Here is a 19,032-nt window from a genome sequence, read left to right as displayed (position 1 = left end):
TGGGTACAGTATGGGGTACAGGTCTGTCACTGTATAACACTGGGTACAGTATGGGGTACAGGTCTGTCACTGTATAACACTGGGTACAGTATGGGGTACAGGTCTGTCACTATATAACACTGGGGTACAGTATGGGGTACAGGTCTGTCACTGTATAACACGGGGGTACAGTATGGGGTACAGGTCTGTCACTGTATAACACTGGGTACAGAATGGGGTACAGGTCTGTCACTGTATAACACTGGGTACAGTATGGGGTACAGGTCTGTCACTGTATAACACTGGGGTACAGTATGGGGTACAGGTGTGTCACTGTATAACACTGGGGTACAGTATGGGGTACAGGTCTGTCACTGTATAACACTGGGGTACAGTATGGGGTACAGGTGTGTCACTGTATAACACTGGGTACAGTATGGGGTACAGGTCTGTCACTGTATAACACTGGGGTACAGTATGGGGTACAGGTCTGTCACTGTATAACACTGGGGTACAGTATGGGGTACAGGTCTGTCACTGTATAACACTGGGGTACAGTATGGGGTACAGGTCTGTCACTGTATAACACTGGGGTACAGTATGGGGTACAGGTCTGTCACTGTATAACACTGGGGTACAGTATGGGGTACAGGTCTGTCACTGTATAACACTGGGGTACAGTATGGGGTACAGGTCTTACACTGAGCTAAAAGTAAACATGAAGTGAACAGACATTACTGGCACCGCATCAGACAACTTTTTAATACCTTCGCATTAAGTCTCTCTGATGCGTCATGAGCCATTTCGGTAAATTGGCAGCAGGTCGAGGTGAATGAGTTTATTCACAGTATGATGACCTTCTCACCCAGGATTATATTTTATTTACAGTGCAGCCAGTATGTCAATTATCGACTGTGATCGCAGCTCATCCAGATAAGCACAAGGTTAATGGCACACAGTTAGGCACTCTGTTTCACACGACACAGGAGCGCCGAGACACACACTCCCTAACCACAGAAGCACCGTTTATACAGGGTACGGGTGAGGCCACACCCGGAATACTGCGTGCAGTTTTGGTTTCCATATTTACAAAAGGATAGACTTGCTTTGGAGGCAGTTCAGAGACGGTTCACTCGGTGGATTCCGGGGATGAGGGGGTTGACTTATGAGGAAAGGTTGAGGAGGTGGGGCCTCTACTCATTGGAATTCAGAAGAATGAGAGGTGATCTTATCGAAACGTATCAGATTATGAGGGGACTTGACAAGGTGGATGCAGAGAGGATGTTTCCACTGATGGGGGAGACTAGAACTAGGGGACATAATCTTAGAATAATGGGCCGCCCATTTAAAACTGAGATGAGGAGGAATTTCTTCTCTCAGAGGATTGTAAATCTGTGGAATTCGCTGCCTCAGAGAGCTGGGACATTGAATAAATTTAAGACAGAGATCGATAGTTTCTTAACCGATAAGGGAATAAGGGGTTATGGGGAGCGGGCAGGGAAGTGGAGCTGAGTCCATGATCGGATCAGCCATGATCGTATTAAATGGCGGAGCAGGCTCGAGGGGCCGTATGGCCTATTCCTGCTCCTATTTCTTATGTTCTTATTAACAGGAGCACAGAGACAAGTAGTCCACACGCACACACCCTAACCACAGGAAGACTTATGTCTGCTGTCTGCGACAGTCAACTGCGAAATAAATCTCAACATCCTACGCAGTGGGCCTGCAACTAATGCACCAAGCTCGTCACATTCAGCACCGGACGACCAATCTCGATTAGAGGCGGCAGGGTGCAAAGGGAAATGAAAAATGGAATACTACTGCAATTGAGGGTGCTCTTCTGAAATTGGGACTAAGGCACACTACTGGCTCTGTAGAGGGACCTTCACTACCCGCCCTGGGAGTGTTTGATGGGACAGTGTAGAGGGACCTTTACTCTGTATCTAACCCCCTGTATCTGCCCTGGGAGTGTTTGATAGGACAGTGTAGAGGGAGCTTTACTCTGTATCTAACCCTGTGCTGTACCTGCCCTGGGAGTGTTTGATGAGACAGTGTAGAGGGAGCTTTACTCTGTATCTAACCCCCTGTACCTGCCCTGGGAGTGTTTGATGGGACAGTGTAGAGGGAGCTTTACTCTGTATCAAGTCCCGTGCTGTACCTGCCCTGGGAGTGTTTGATGGGACAGTGTAGAGGGAGCTTTACTCTGTATCTAACCCATGCTGTACCTGCCCTGGGAGTGTTTGATGGCACAGTAACAAAGTATACTTACTGGAGATGACAGAATGTTATTGATCTGCAATCTTCACCCCCACCACCAAGTTATGACCCATTCCCTCCGCCTTGCAATACTGAGTGTCACTAAAAGAGGTGCAGTAGCCTCGCTGTATAAATGAAAGTCGGGCTGTACTGTCGAAAGGTGCAGCGTAGAAATGATCCTGACACTGCCTGGCTGATTAAATATTTCCATTTAAATTCCACAAACTGAGGAATTTAAAAACAGGCTGCTACCTAAATTCCTACAAATCCCCTGGGAGGACAGACGCACCAACATTAGCGTCCTCGACCAGGCCAACTACTGCTCCTATTTTCTATGTCTGAGTCCGGTCCCACAGGATTTCAGCTGGGACCACTGAGTTCCTGAAACATAGAAACATAGAAAATAGGTGCAGTAGTTGGGCTGGGAGAGGACGCTAATGTTGGTGCGTCTGTCCTCCCAGGGGATTTGTAGGAATTTATGGCAAGTATATATGAGGTGGTCTGAGCTAGGACGACAGCTTTTTAAAAACATTTACTCATTCCTTGGATGTGGGCGTCGCTGGCAAGGCCGGCATTTATTGCCCATCCTTAATTGCCCCTTGAGAAGGTGGTGAGCCACTGGGGCAGTTAAGAGTCAATCACATTGCTGTGGGTCTGGAGTCACATATCAGCCCAGACTGGGTAAGGACGGCAGAGTTCCTTCCCTGGGTTTTGAATAACGAGCTGGTAGTTACATGCTCACTATTGCTGATACTGGTAAATTCCCCACATGCTGCGGTGGGATATGAACTCTTGTCTCCTGGACCATTAGGCCTCTGGGTAATTGGTCCAGTAACATTCAATGCTGGCCTGGTCGAGGACGCCAACGTTGGTGCGTCTGTCCTCCCAGGGGATTTGTAGGATCTTGCGGAGACATCGCTGGTGGTATTTCTCCAGCGACTTGAGGTGCCTACTGTACATGGTCCACGTCTCTGAGCCATACAGGAGGGCGGGTATCACTACAGCCCTGTAGACCATGAGCTTGGTGGCAGATTTGAGGGTCTGGTCTTCAAACACTCTTTTCCTCAACGTTAGCGTCCTCGACCAGGCCAACATCCCCAGCATTGAAGCACTGACCACACTCGATCAGCTCCGCTGGGCAGGCCACATTGTCCGCATGCCCGACACGAGACTCCCAAAGCAAGCGCTCTACACGGAACTCCTTCACGGCAAACGAGCCAAAGCTGGGCAGAGGAAACGTTACAGGGACACCCTCAAAGCCTCCCTGATAAAGTGCAATATCCCCACGGGTACCTGGGAGTCCCTGGCCAAAGACCGCCCTAAGTGGAGGAAGTGCATCCGGGAGGGCGCTGAGCACCTTGAGTCTCGTCGCCGAGAGCATGCAGAAATCAAGCGCAGGCAGCGGAAGGAGCGTGCGGCAAACCTGTCCCACCCACCCCTTCCCTCAACCACTGTCTGTCCCACATGTGACAGGGACTGTGGTTCTCGTATTGGACTGTTCAGTCACCTAAGAACTCATTTTTAAGAGTGGAAACAAGTCTTCCTCGATTCCGAGGGACTGCCTGTGATGATGATGATGTGCCTTAGGTGCAGACAAGATCAAACTGGGCTGTGATGCCTTCATGCTTGAATAGCCTAAAACCATCCATGATCCTGACTCCTACAGGAAGGACTGCCCTTTCCCAATGTAAATAGTCAAACTGCTTCAGTGGTGTTTGTGGAGAGGGAGAACTTGCCAGCTCTTCTTGGAGCAGTGCCAGGAATCTTTTCCTTCTGAGACGGCAGACGGGGCCTCGTTTAACCTCTCAACAACAACAACAACTTATATCTGCATAGCGCCTACAAGGTAATAAAACGTCACAGGGTGCTTCACAGGAACATTACAAGACAAAAATTTTGACATCGAGCCACATAAGTAGAAATTAGCACAGGTGACCAAAAGCTTGGTCAAAGAGGGAAGTTTTAAGGAGCGTCTTAAAAGGAGGAGAGAGGTAGAGAGGCGGAGAGGTTTAGGGAGGGAGTTCCAGAACTTAGGGCCCAGGCAACAGAAGACACGGCCACTGATGGTTGAGTGATTATAATCAGGGATGCTCAGGAGGGCAGAATTAGAGGAGCACAGACATCTTGGGGGGTTGTGGAGCTGAAGGAGATTACAGAGATAGGGAGGGGGCGAGGCCCATGGAGGGATTTGTAAAGAAGGATGAGAATTTTGAAATCGAGGCGTTGCTTAACTGGGAGCCAATGTCGGTCAGCGAGCACAGGGGGATGATGGGCGAGCGGGACTTGGTGCAAGTTAGGACACGGGCTGCCGAGTTTTGGATCACCTCTCGTTTACGTAGGGTAGAATGTGAGAGGCCGGCCAGGAGTGAGTTGGAATAGTCAAGTCTAGAGGTAACAAAGGCATGGATGAGGGCTTCAGCAGCGGGTGAGCTGAGGCAGGGGCGGAGACGGGCGATGTTACGGAGGTGGAAATAGGCGGCCTTGGTTATGCTGCGGATATGTGGTCGGGAGCTCATTTCAGGATCAAGTATGACACCAAGGTTGTGAACAGCCTGGTTCAGCCTCAGACAGGAGTTGGGGAGAGGGATGGAGTCAGTGTCTAGGGAACGCAGTTTGTGGCGGGGAATCGAAAACAGCGATGAATATTTAATCATCGAATGACGGCACCTCCGGCAGTGCAGAACTCCCTCACAACTGCAATGAAGTCATAGTGGTTTGGTGACACCAATTCTCCATAGAAACATAGAAAATAGGTGCAGGAGTAGGCCATTCGGCCCTGCGAGCCTGCACCGCCATTCAATGAGTTCATGGCTGAACATTCAACTTCAAGACCCCATTCCTGCTTTCTCACCATACCCCTTGATCCCCCTAGTAGTAAGGACCTCATCTAACTCCTTTTTGAATATATTTAGTGAATTGGCCTCAACAACTTTCTGTGGTAGAGAATTCCACAGGTTCACCACTCTCTGGGTGAAGAAGTTCCTCCGCATCTCGGTCCTAAATGGCTTACCCCTTATCCTTAGACTGTGACCTCTGGTTCTGGACTTCCCCAACATTGGGAACATTCTTCCTGCATCTAACCTGTCTAACCCCGTCAGAATTTTAAATGTTTCTATGAGGTCCCCTCTCATTCTTCTGAACTCCAGTGAATACAAGCCCAGTTGATCCAGTCTTTCTTGATAGGTCAGTCCCGCCATCCCGGGAATCAGTCTGGTGAATCTTCGCTGCACTCCCTCAATAGCAAGAATGTCCTTCCTCAGGTTAGGAGACCAAAACTGTACACAATACTTCAGGTGTGGCCTCACCAATGCCCTGTACAACTGTAGCAACACCTCCCTGCCCCTGTACTCAAATCCCCTCGCTATGAAGGCCAACATGCCATTTGCTTTCTTAACCGCCTGCTGCACCTGCATGCCAACCTTCAATGACTGATGTACCATGACACCCAGGTCTCTTTGCACCTCCCCTTTTCCTAATCTGTCACCATTCAGATAATAGTCTGTCTCTCTGTTTTTACCACCAAAGTGGATAACCTCACATTTATCCACATTATCCAGATAGTAGCAAGGCAGGGAGGAGTTCCACACTGGGGTTAGAGCAGGAGATACTATGAATCTTGGATACTTGCATGTGCACCTGAAGTTCCGTAACCTGCAGGGCCACAGACCGAGAGCTGGGAAGTGGGATTAGGCCGGATAGGTCTTGGTCGGCCGGTGCGGACACCATGGGCCGAAATGGCCTCTATCTGTGCTGTAAACTTCTATGATTCTATGAGTGCTGGCTTTAACACACTGAGATTGCACGGACTCTGATTCAGAGACTGCACGGACTTGGGTAAATGACTCGATAAAAAGAGTATTCAATCAAGAGATTGAGGTTGATGGATGGGTCACCAATCTGACTCACAACCCAACTCCTGAATGAAAAAAAGTTAAACATTAAAGAAATGCAGACATGTGAGGTAAACATGTGAGCGGATTGGTGATCAGAGCTGCCTCTATAAATATACACCTTTGTTTTGGGGGGGTGGGGGACCTTGAAAACTCGTAAGTAACCTTGATTACCTGGAGTAGGCTTATCAGAGAGACAGAGAAAGAGAAACAAAGAGAGAGTGACGGAGAAAGAAACGAGTGAGAAACTCTTAGGGTTTTCGGTCCCCGTCACAAACTTTGTTCCCTTGCTTAGAGCAGAGAGGGTTGAGAGGAGATTTGATCGAGGTGTTCCAAATCCTGTGGGCTCTGGACAGAGTGGATCGAGAGAAACTGTTCCCATTGGTGGAAAGGTCGAGAACCAGAGGACACAGATTTAAGGCGATTGGCAGAAGAACCAAAGGCGACATGAGGGAAAACCTTTTTGGCGAAGGAGTGGTTATGATCTGGAATGCATTGCACCAACGTTAGCGTCCTCGACCAGGCCAACATCCCCAGCACTGACCACACTCGATCAGCTCCGCTGGGCAGGCCACATTGTTCACATGCCCGAAGCGAGACTCCCAAAGCAAGCGCTCTACTCGGAACTCCTTCACGGCAAACGAGCCAAAGGTGAGCAGAGAAAATGTTACAAGGGACACCCTCAAAGCCTCCCTGATAAAGTGCAACATCCCCACCGACACCTGGGAGTCCCTGGCCAAAGACCGCCCTAAGTGGAGGAAGTGCATCCGGGAGGGCGCTGAGCACCTCGAGTCTCGTCGCCGAGAGCATGCAGAAACCAAGCGCAGGCAGCGGAAGGAGCGTGCGGCAAACCAGTCCCACCCACCCCTTCCCTCAACCACTGTCTGTCTCACCTGTGACAGGGACTGTGGTTCCCGTATTGGACTGTTCAGCCACCTAAGTTCTCATTTTTGGAGTGGAAGCAAGTCTTCCTCGATTCCGAAGGACTGCCTATGATGATGATGGTGGAGGCAGATTAAACCAAAAGGGAGTTGGATAAGTACCTGAAGGAAAATATTTGCAGGGCTGTGGGGAAAGGGCTGGGAGGCGGGGGACTAGCTGAAGTTCTCTTGCAGAGAGCCGGCACGGGCTCGATGGGCCGAATGGCCTCCTTCTGTGCTGTAACCGTTCTCTGATTGTATGGGACACAGAACGAGAAACAAAAAGAGGGAGCGAAAGAGAGAGCAAGAAAGCGAGAAACAGGGACAAAGAGTGAGTGAGCAGGAAAGAGAGCAAGAAACAGAGAAAGAGAGAGAGAGAGAGAGAAACACAAGCAGAAAATACAGTCATACAGCAATATCCTCAGGACGTGCCAAAGTACCTCATGACAGATGGATTTGAAGTGCAGTCACTGTGTTTATGGAGGCATGCACATGCGATGAAGCCCCAGCTATGTAACAGATGAGCGCTTAATCTATTTTTGGTGATGCTGCTTGAGGGAGCTCAGTCAGCCGGGAGATAGAAACATAGAAACTAGGTGCAGGAGTCGGCCATTCGGCCATTCGGCCCTTCGAGCCTGCACCGCCATTCAATAAGATCATGGCTGATCATTCCCTTCAGTACCCCTTTCCTGCTTTCTCCCCATACCCCTTGCCTCAGAACGCTGCTCTTCAAATAGTGTCACAGGGATCGCATCAGGCGAAAGGACCTCCGTTTACTGACTCGTCCATGAAATTGCAGACCTCACCGAGATTATGGGTACAACTCCTGGAGCGGGACTTGAACCCACGACCTCCTGGCTCGAAGAGGAGTGAATGGCACCACTGTGAAAAGGCAGGCCGCGTGAGAGCAAGAATGTGTCAGGTGGAAATAGAGATAAAAATGAAAGCAGAGAAAGATTTTTTTTATTTTTTTTAAAGTGATCCCTGACCACATTAAAAGTTTACAGAATAACCCCACAGACCGCAGGAATCACCGGGTTAGCAACCCCGCTCCCCGCCCCCCCAGGTCGATCCTCTCAATACAAACAGAAACTCAGCCAATGCAAGATCACAGAGCCTGGCCCACAATCAGTGCGAGGGCAGGTTTATAATATGCCAGGCAGATTAAACTGTATTCTTCTAGATCCCCCCCCCACACCTCGCTAAATCCAACAAATAAAATCCCAACAGTTCCCCAAAACCAGACCCCTCCAACCACCATCATCATCATCACAGGCAGTCCCTCGAGTCAAGGATAACTTGCTCCCTCGTCAAAAAGTTCACATGTGTTTCAATGAAGGACCCAATATTCCAGATCCCGAACTACATCCTGAAGGGTGGGAGATGCCTGTGGGTGGATTTTTTTAACGTGGGGTGATCGTTGCACACCAGCCACCACACGGGGCTTGACAGAGCTAGGCCTTGGTCGTTACCCAGGACGACTGGAGACCAGCTCTGCTGCACAGACCGAGCGCGCGCACATATCGCAGTGTGGGCTGGGCCCGTGCTGCCCCCTGGGCCCCGATCCATATACACCCTCACTCTGCAGCCAAACTGCACATATTCCAAGACAGACCCCTCCAACCAAATCCCCAAACCAGAATATATCGCCCCCACCTCTCTCCACACCCCACCCCCCCCCCCCCCGAGCCAACCTGCATGCACCCCTCTGCCCAGAGGTCCCAAAAGAAACCCTGCCCTTACCCAAGCAAGAGCCTCGGCTAGACTCCTCACATCGCAACAGTGACTACACTCCAAAAGTACTTCATCGGCTGCAAAGCGCTTTGAGACGTCCGGTGGTCGTGAAAGGCGCTATATAAACGCAAGACGTTTTCTTTCCGAGATCCATCCAAACCAGAGCCATGCACAACCCCAGACCACCCCCCCGCCCCCCGCCATCCGAAACAAACTGCTCAAGCCTGCCCTTCGAAACTAGGATCAACCCCACACCCCCGCCCATCCCAAACCAAACAGAATCTCCCCAACCAGACCTCGCAAAATAAAAACACAATTCAGATCCCACAAGTTGCACCCCTGAAAACTGGGCTTTGCGAAGCTAAACCCAAAGCCCCTGTTCAAATCAGATCCTTTCAAACTCTCTCCCAAGGGAGGTCAACTCCAAGCCCCAGTTTAGTTTATTTTATTTTGTGAGCAGGGTGAATCATGGTCACCGTGCATCGCCTGCAAGTATTATTTAACTAGAACATGAGAACATAAGAAATAGGACCAGGAGTAGGCCATACGGCCCCTCGAGCCTGCTCCGCTATTTAATACGATCGTGGCTGATCCGATCATGGACTCAGCTCCACTTCCCTGCCCGCTCCCCATAACCCCTTCTTCCCTTATCGGTTAAGAAACTGTCTATTTCTGTCTTAAATTTATTCAATGTCCCAGCTTCCACAGCTCTCTGAGGCAGCGAATTCCACAGATTTACAACCCTCTGAGAGAAGAAATTCCTCCTCATCTCAGTTTTAAATGGGCAGCCCCTTATTCTAAGACCATGCCCCCTAGTTCTAGTCTCCCCCATCAGTGGAAACATCCTCTCTGCATCCACCTTGTCGAGCCCCCTCATAATCTGATACGTTTCGATAAGATCGCCTCTCATTCTTCTGAATTCCAGATTCTAACACCCGGATTTGATTAAATAACCCAGCAACAAACACAGCATTGGAGACAAAACTCTAGCAGGTGCTGTCTGACAGAATTGTGGGGTGGGTGAGGGGGGGGGCTTTGCAGAGAGCTCCTTGCAATGCTGAGAGCTGGGGAGGGTTCCCAGGTTGCCTTACCTGCCCACACACCATGCCCAGCTCCCCAGCCTCTCTCACCTTGCCCCAGCTACTCACAGGTGACCTTGCAGGACTGCTCCTGTTCCTGCTCACTCTCAGCAGTGTCCTGCAGTAGACAGCCATGTTTCACTGAGCTGCCTGGGGTTCAGAGAAACCAGAGAAGGCAGCTGCAGAGAGAGAGAGAAAAAAAAGTAGCGTCCTTAAAGTGCAAGCTGTCCTTAAAGCTGGGCTGCAAAAAAATCCCTTTGCACAACTTGTCTGCAGATTCCAACCACAGCAACAAAATATCCCTTCCCCCCCCCCCCCCCCCCTTTCCCTGTAACCGCGCTGAGCACAGGGGCAGGAGATCCCAGTTTTAAATAGCCGAAAGCCCACACTCAGCATTTAATGGTGCACACCCTTAAATTGTCAATCAAACCCCCACAGGAAGCCAGGCTCAAAGAGGAAAGACTTTTTTTTTGTGCCTTGCACGATTCTCAAAGTGCCTTTTTGCAGCCAAGTGCATTCTTTTTTGAAGTGCAGGATGCCATTGACACGTGGCAAGCTACAGAGAATTGCAAACTCCCACAAATACAAGGAACCACACATAACGTGGGTTTTTTTTTAACACAGAAAATAGGTGCAGGAGTTGGCCTTTCGGCCCTTCGAGCCTGCACCGCCATTCAATGAGTTCATGGCTGAACATGCAACTTCAGTACCCACTTCCTGCTTTCTCGCCATACCCCTTGATCCCCCGAGTAGTAATAGAAACATAAGTGATGTTAATTGAAGGGCTAAATATTGGCCCCCCCCCCTGGACGACCCAGGAGAAGTCCTCCCTGCTCTTCTTCGGAATCTCAAGCAAACCACAGAAAAACAAGTATTTGCGACGATATGCCAAATGCAGACAAAGTAATAAAGGCAAACACAGTGAGACTGTATTCAAAACTGAACTGGGAGTTAATGTAAAGAAACAAAGACTTGTATATTTATAGCGCCTTTCACAACCTCAGAACGTCCCAAAGCGCTTTACAGCCAATGAAGTACTTTTTGGAGTGCAGTCACTGTTGTAATGTGGGAAACGCGGCAGACAATCTGCGCACAGCAAGCTCCCACACACAACAATGTGATAATGACCAGATAATCTGTTTTTTCGTGATGTTGGTTGAGGGATAAATATTGGCCCCAGGACACCGGGGTTAACTCCCCTGCTCTTCGTCAAAATAGTGCCGTGGAGCTTTTACGTCCACCTGAGGGAGCAGACAGGGATTCGGTTTACCATCTTATCTGAAAGACGGCCCCTCCGACAGTGCGGCGTTCCCTCAGTACTGCCCCTCCGACAGTGCAGCGCTCCCTCAGTACTCCCTCTCCGACAGTGCGGCGTTCCCTCAGTACTGCCCCTCCGACAGTGCGGCACTCCCTCAGTACTGCCCCTCCGACAGTGCGGCACTCCCTCAGTACCGCCCCTCCGACAGTGCAGCGTTCCCTCAGTACTGCCCCTCCGACAGTGCGGCACTCCATCAGTACTGCCCCTCCGACACTGCGGCACTCCCTCAGTACTGCCCCTCCGACATTGCAGCACTCCCTCAGTACCGCCCCTCCGACAGTGCAGCGTTCCCTCAGTACTGCCCCTCCGACAGTGCAGCGCTCCCTCAGTACTGTCCCTCCGACAGTGCAGCGCTCCTTCAGTACTGCCCCTCCGACAGTGCAGAGCTCCCTCAGTAATGCCCTTCCAACAGTGCGGCACTCGTTCAGAACTGCCCCTCCGACAGTGTGGCACTCCCTCAGTATTGCCCCTCCGACAGTGCGGCACTCCTTCAGAACTGTCCCTCCGACAGTGTGGCACTCCCTCAGTATTGCCCCTCCGACAGTGCGGCACTCCCTCAGTATTGCCCCTCCGACAATGTGGCACTCCCTCAGTATTGCCCCTCCGACAGTGCGGCACTCCCTCAGTATTGCCCCTCCGACAGTGTGGCACTCGCTCAGCACTGCACTGGAGTGTCAGCCTAGATTTCTGTGTTCAATTCCCTGGAGTGGGACTCGAACCCACAACCTCCTGACCCGGAGCTGAGGGTGCTGCCCACTGAGCCACAGCTGACACTAGCTCGTTCGGGCCACTGAATCCCAGAATTGGGAAAGGTACAGAGCTCCTGTGTGGGATTTTTTACAACACAAAGCATCCTGTGCTGCTTATTCCAACATTACAATAGTTATTATGCCTGTGATGTTCTTATGAATGACTCCACGAGGCAATGTGTTGTACTCAAACTGTCGTGACCTCGGTCCTTTATTCGTAACTCCAGAGTGAGGCACAAGCATGGTGAGCAGCCTTTTATACTGGGCCCTGCCACCAGGGCAGGAAACCCCCGGTCTCCACCAGTTGCACCCTCTAGTGGTGCCAGCATAGTATATACACAGCGTAAACCCATTGATAGTACATCAGGTAACAAGTCTCCATCTTATGCAACTATACAGTTACACAGAGAGTATAACAGTATACAACAATAGTGATTACACTTCATTGGCTGTAAATAAATACAAGTTATTTATTTTTAAATTGATAGATGGGCCAAGCTTTGGTGATCCATTAGTTTAATTATGTGCACATCATTCACCAAGAAACGTGGTTCCAGTTCTGATTTATCCATCGCACATTCGCAGGCAGAAAACTCTCGGCCTGGATTCCGTTTTGTTTCACCCAATTTGTCTTTCTTTCCACCAGTTTCCTCTCCTGGTCAGCAGAAAGCGCTCAATCTCACATTTAAAATGAACAACTGACCCAGCATCAATTGCCTTATGTGGACGAGAGTTCCAAGTGTCGGCCACCCTTTGTGTGTAAAAGTGTTTCTTTAATTTTACTCCTGAAAAGTCCGGCTCTCATGAGAACACAAGAAATAGGAGCAGGAGTAGGCCATACGGCCCCTCGAGCCTGCTCCTCCATTCAATAAGATCATGGCTGATCCGATCATGGACTCGGGTCCACTTCCCCGCCCACTCCCCATAACCCCTTATTCCCTTATCGTTTAAGAAACTGTCTATCTCTGTCTTAAATTTATTCAATGTCCCGGCTCCCACAGCTCTCTGAGGCAGCGAATTCCACAGATTTACAACCCTCTGAGAGAAGAAATTCCTCCTCATCTCAGTTTTAAATGGGCGGCCCCTTATTCTAAGATTATGCCCCCTAGTTCTAGTCTCCCCCATCAGTGGAAACATCCTCTCTGCATCCACCTTGTCGAGCCCCCTCATAATCTTATACGTTTCGATAAGATCACCTCTCATTCTTCTGAATGTTTAGACTGCGCCACCTAGTCCTAGAATCCCCAACCAGCAGAAATACCCCTGTCTTTCTCCTTCCCTTCCCTCCCAGCTCAAGGCACCAGGTGCCACCTCAGCCTCTGCTGGCTCCCGTGCGGGTATAACTATTTTGTTGTACCTGTACTTCAACTTTACATTTAAATCATGAAAGGGGCACTAAAACCGACAAATGAAGCAAATGTACTTTGAACAATATGGTTCGAATTAAAATTTGATTGCCGGGGGTGATGATGCACACCAGTCCCTCAACAGCTCTACAACTATTTTAGTTGCTGCTGTAAATCAAATGTCCCCTTATTAAATTAGAGGGCAAACTTTAATACAAGTGCCCCCTGATTAAAGGGGGTGAGGGGTGTCATGTATTCAACCAGCATTGTAGCCCATGTATAATCCGACCTAAGTTGTACACTGTGAGAACAATGACCACCAGGTGGTGAACTTGTGGGAGACACTCCTAACCTGGACCTTCGGGTAGAAAAGGGGAAGCTCCGCCCACCTTCATCGCTTGAGTGGTCAGGAATAAAGGACAGGTCACAGACTGACCTTCTCTCAAGCATGGGCCTCGTGTGCATTTATACTGTGCAGTAAGGGCGTATCAAGGGGCATTAAAACCGACACATTAATCAAATGAAACTTTTGCCAGTAACTTAAGTTGAATCAGAATTTGTTTGGCGGGGGTGGGGGTACGGCCCAGCTTTAAGGCACAGCCACCATGGAGGTGTGTGAGAGGTGGGTGTGTTACGTAGTTGCTGACAGCACCGGTTAGGAAAGCAGGCGGAGACAAAGATTGGGCAGGAAGCCAAGACCACAAAGAGACTGCTTTGAGCAGACTCAAGTACAGCATTCAATCACTGAGTAAAAACAAGGGTGTATGAACTTCAAGCCGCAACAAGAAACACAGCAACTGAATGGCAAACATAATCAGCTATCCATTTTAAAAGGGCCTTCTTCAAGGAATAAGGGAAAAGAGACTAACTTGGGGAGGGGCTGAAGGGGGCAAGTCAGGAAATCTTCAGCCGAGGGAATTCAGTGAGCAGGCAACACATGGGGAGGCCGCTCGGGCCAGTGAACACACATTAACCCAAAGCGATCCTCAGTGGATTCATAAAAACACAGCAGAGCAAGGAAGAACCGCGATGAGAGCAGCAGCCTCCAAAACCTGCAGTGAAGGAGATTTACAGGAACAAAGAGAGAGAGAGAGAGAGAGAGAGGGCCGAGTTAGGGGGGCGCTGGAAGTGAGCATGAGCTGGTCAAATCCACGCTGTCAGGACAGAAAGTGGTCATCGCTGAGAGATCTGAAGCCAAGCACGTGTCAATTAAGAGTGAAAAGCACACGCTCACAGCCATCACCCCTGCACACACACACAACGCAATGCGCACCTCGGCCATTAAGCTCACCTTTTTAAAAAAATGACCGGCGAACTCGTGCGACAACCTCGTGTGATATTCCTCAACAGCATTACGCCCCCCTGGCCTGTGCACACTGGGCACCAGCTCGGCAAGGCTTTATCACAAAGTTGCAGGCTTTGAATATGAGTGGTCCCGGGGACGACGGTTTGAATTAAGCAAAGCAGAGAATGTACCTATTGTGGCTATACCGCAGATACGTTATCTCTGAGCATGCATGAATGGCGAGGAAGTTCAGGTCTCAATGTGAACAGTGTGTTGTTTCACCTGGCGATCAGGCGGCCTGTTGCCCTCTGTGAAGACTGCAAAATTCTGCAGGATTTTAAACACAAAATGGATTCTGCATTCCTAACTACCGTCATCATCATCGGCAGTCCCTCGGAATCGAGGAAGACTTGCTTCCACTCTAAAAGTGAGTTCTCAGGTGACTGAACAGTCCAATACTAGAATTACAGTCTCTGTCACATAAGAACACAAGAATTAGGAACAGGAGTAGGCCATCTAGCCCCTCGAGCCTGCTCCGCCATTCAACAAGATCATGGCTGATCTGGCCGTGGACTCAGCTCCACTTACCCGCCCTCTCCCCGTAACCCTTAATTCCCTTATTGGTTAAAAATCGATCTATCTGTGATTTGAATACATTCAATGAGCTAGCCTCAACTGCTTCCTTGGGCAGAGAATTCCACAGATTCACAACCCTCTGGGAGAAGAAATTCCTTCTCAATTCGGTTTTAAATTGGCTCCCCCGTATTTTGAGGCTGTGCCCCCTAGTTCTAGTCTCCCCGACCAGTGGAAACAACCTCTCTGCCTCTATCTTGTTTATCCCTTTCATTATTTTAAATGTTTCTATAAGATCACCCCTCATCCTTCTGAACTCCAACGAGTAAAGACCCAGTCTACTCAATCTATCATCATAAGGTAAACCCATCATCTCCGGAATCAGCCTAGTGAATCGTCTCTGTACCCCCTCCAAAGCCAGTATATCCTTCCTTCAGTAAGGTGACCAAAACTGCACGCAGTACTCCAGGTGCGGCCTCACCAATACCCTATACAGTTGCAGCAGGACCTCCCTGCTTTTGTACTCCATCCCTCTCGCAATGAAGACCAATATTCCATTCGCCTTCCTGATTACCTGCTGCACCTGCAAACTAGCTTTTTGGGATTCATGCACAAGGACCCCCAGGTCCCTCTGCACCGCAGCATGTTGTAATTTCTCCCCATTCAAATAATATTCCCTTTTACTGTTTTTTTCCCCCAAGGTGGATGACCTCACACTTTCCGACATTGTATTCCATCTGCCAAACCTTAGCCCATTCGCTTAACCTATCTAAATCTCTTTGCAGCCTCTCTGTGTCCTCTACACAACCCGCTTTCCCACTAATCTTTGTGTCATCTGCAAATTTTGTTACACTACACTCTGTCCCCTCTTCCAGGTCATCTATGTATATTGTAAACAGTTGTGGTCCCAGCACCGATCCCTGTGGCACACCACTAACCACCGATTTCCAACCCGAAAAGGACCCATTTATCCCGACTCTCTGCTTCCTGTTAGCCAGCCAATTCTCTATCCATACTAATACATTTCCACTGACTCCGCGTACCTTTATCTTCTGCAGTAACCTTTTGTGTGGCACCTTATCGAATGCCTTTTGGAAATCTAAATACACCACATCCATCGGTACACCTCTATCCACCATGCTCATTATATCCTCAAAGAATTCCAGTAAATTAGTTAAACATAATTTCCCCTTCATGAATCCATGTTGCGTCTGCTTGATTGCACTATTCCTATCTAGATGTCACACTATTTCTTCCTTAATGATAGTTTCAAGCATTTTCCCCACTACAGATGTTAAACTAACCGGCCTATAGTTACCTGCCTTTTGTCTGCCCCCTTTTTTAAACAGAGGCGTTATATTAGCTGCTTTCCAATCCGCTGGTACCTCCCCAGAGTCCAGAGAATTTTGGTAGATTATAACGAATGCATCTGCTATAACTTCCGCCATCTCTTTTAATACCCTGGGATGCATTTCATCAGGACCAGGGGACTTGTCTACCTTGAGTCCCATTAGCCTGTCCAGCACTACCCCCCCTAGTGATAGTGATTGTCTCAAGGTCCTCCCTTCCCACATTCCCGTGACCAGCAATTTTTGGCATGGTTTTTGTGTCTTCCACTGTGAAGACCGAAGCAAAATAATTGTTTAAGGTCTCAGCCATTTCCACATGTCGGACAGACAGTTGTTGAGGGAAGGGGTGGGTGGGACTGGTTTGCCGCACGCTCCTTCCGCTGCCTGCGCTGGTTTTCTGCATGCTCTCGGCGATGAGACTCGAGGTGCTCAGCGCCCTCCTCAACTATCACCGATCCCTTAATAGCGCAATAAAAAAAATATTGCTTTGTTATAAAAGTCAGAGGTCTTCATAAATTCATAGAATGTTCCACATGAGGCATTCAGTCTGAACCCACATTCCCCGTGCTTTTTTTTAAATATTCCACCTAAAGAAATACTTGCATTTATATGGCGCTTTTCATGACCACCGGACATCTCAAAGTGCCTTACAGCCAATGAAGTACTTTTGGAGTGTAGTCACTGCTGTAATGTGGGAAAGGTGGCAGCCAACTTGCGGACAGCAAGCTCGATGTTATGTATGTAACTATGTAATAGTTGCCACCAGAGGGCGCGACTGTTGGAGTCCTAATGGTCACCTGCACACGCGTGCAGGGCCAGGATAAAAGGTTGGCTGCCATGTTGTTTGGGCATTCTGCATTTGTAATAAAGAAGACTAAAATCACACTAAGTTTAGCTCACAGTACTCAGCCTCGTGGAGTTCTTCGATACACAACACTCCCACACACAGCAATGTGATAATGACCAGATAATCTGTTTTAGTGATGTTGATTGAGGGATAAATATTGGCCCCAGGACACCGGAAAGAACTCTACTGCTCATCTTCGAAATAGTGCCACAGGATCTTTTACATCTGCCTGAGAGGGCAGACGGAGCCTCGGTATAATGTCTCACCTGAAAGACGGCACCTCCAACAGTGCAGCACTCCCCCTCCGACACTGCAGCGCTCCCTCAGTACTGCCCCTCCGACAGTGCAGCGCTCCCTCAGTACTGCCCCTCCGACAGTGCAGCGCTCCCTCAGTACTGCCCCTCCGACAGTGCGGCGCTCCCTCAGTACTGCCCCTCCGACAGTGCAGCACTCCCTCAGTACTGCCCCTCCGACAGTGCGGCGCTCCCTCAGTACTGCCCCTCCGACAGCGCGGCGCTCCCTCAGTACTGCCCCTCCGCCAGTGCGGCGCTCCCTCAGTACTGCCCCTCTGACAGTGCGGCACTCCCTCAGTACTGCCCCTCCGACAGTGCGGTGCTCCCTCAGTACTGCCCCTCCGACAGTGCGGCGCTCCCTCAGTACTGCCCCTCCGACAGTGCGGCACTCCCTCAGTACTGCCCCTCCGACAGTGCGGCACTCCCTCAGTACTGCCCCTCCGACAGTGCAGCACTCCCTCAGTACTGCCCCTCCGACAGTGCAGCACTCCCTCAGCACTGCACTGGAGCAGCAGCCTAGATTTTTGTGCTCAAGCCCCTGGAATGGAACTCAAACCCACAACCTTCTGACTCAGATAATAGAGTGCTGCACCGATTTCAAATAGTTCACTTGTCAAGCCCCCTCATAATCTTATACGTTTCGATAAGATCACCTCACATTCTTCTGAATTCCAATGAGTAGAGGCACAACCTACTCAACCTTTCCTCATAAGTCAATGCCCTCATCTCCGGAATCAACTGAGTGAACCTTCTCTGAATTGCCTCCAATGTAAGTATATCCTTTCTTGAATACGGAGACCAAAACTGTACGCAGTACTCCAGGTGAGGCCTCACCAATACCCTGTACAGTTGTGCACACACAACCCCGACACACACACAACCCCGACACACACACACACATCATCATCATAGGTAGTCCCTCAGAAGTGAGGAAGACTTGCTTCCACTCCTGAAGTGAGAACTTAGGTGGCTGAACAGTCCAATACGAGAGCCACAGTCTCTGTCACAGGTGGGACAGATAGTCGTTGAGGGAAGGGGAGGGTGGGACTGGTTTGCCGCACGCTCCTTCCGCTGCCTGCGCTTGGTTTCTGCACGCTCTCAGCGACGAGACTCGAGGTGCTCAGCGCCCTCCTGGACGCACTTCCTCCACTTAGGGTGGTCTTTGGTCAGGGACTCCCAGGTGTCGGTGGGGATGTTGCATTTTATCAGGGAGGCTATGAGGGTGTCCTTGTAACGTTTCCTCTGCCCACTTTTGGCTCGTTTGCCGTGAAGGAGTTCCGAGTAGAGCGCTTGCTTTGGGAGTCTCGTGTCAGGCATGCGAACAATGTGGCCCTGCCCAGCGGAGCTGATCAAGTGTGGTCAGTGCTTCAATGCTGGGGATGTTGGGCCTGGTCGAGGACACTAACGTTGGTGC

At 49.9% G+C, this 19,032-nt stretch overlaps 1 protein-coding gene across 2 annotated transcripts in view; it reads right to left on the bottom strand.

Annotated features, from left to right (window-relative positions):
* oxct1a (3-oxoacid CoA transferase 1a) overlaps positions 1 to 10,034 on the bottom strand; it is a 115,908-nt gene extending 105,874 nt beyond the window's left edge. Inside the window, exon 1 of one of the 2 annotated variants that reach the window (XM_070877169.1) lies at positions 9,910 to 10,034. In XM_070877169.1, coding sequence (XP_070733270.1) covers positions 9,910 to 9,993 — 84 coding nt within the window. In that variant the 5' untranslated portion in view covers positions 9,994 to 10,034. The remainder of the gene's footprint in view (positions 1 to 9,909) is intronic. The other variant, XM_070877175.1, reaches the window with a different exon arrangement.
* Positions 10,035 to 19,032: the final 8,998 nt, after the last annotated feature.

The sequence above is a fragment of the Pristiophorus japonicus genome, chromosome 1 (assembly GCF_044704955.1).
Source record: "Pristiophorus japonicus isolate sPriJap1 chromosome 1, sPriJap1.hap1, whole genome shotgun sequence".
Lineage (NCBI taxonomy): Eukaryota > Metazoa > Chordata > Chondrichthyes > Pristiophoridae > Pristiophorus > Pristiophorus japonicus.
This window is presented reverse-complemented; position numbering and strand designations above follow the sequence as displayed.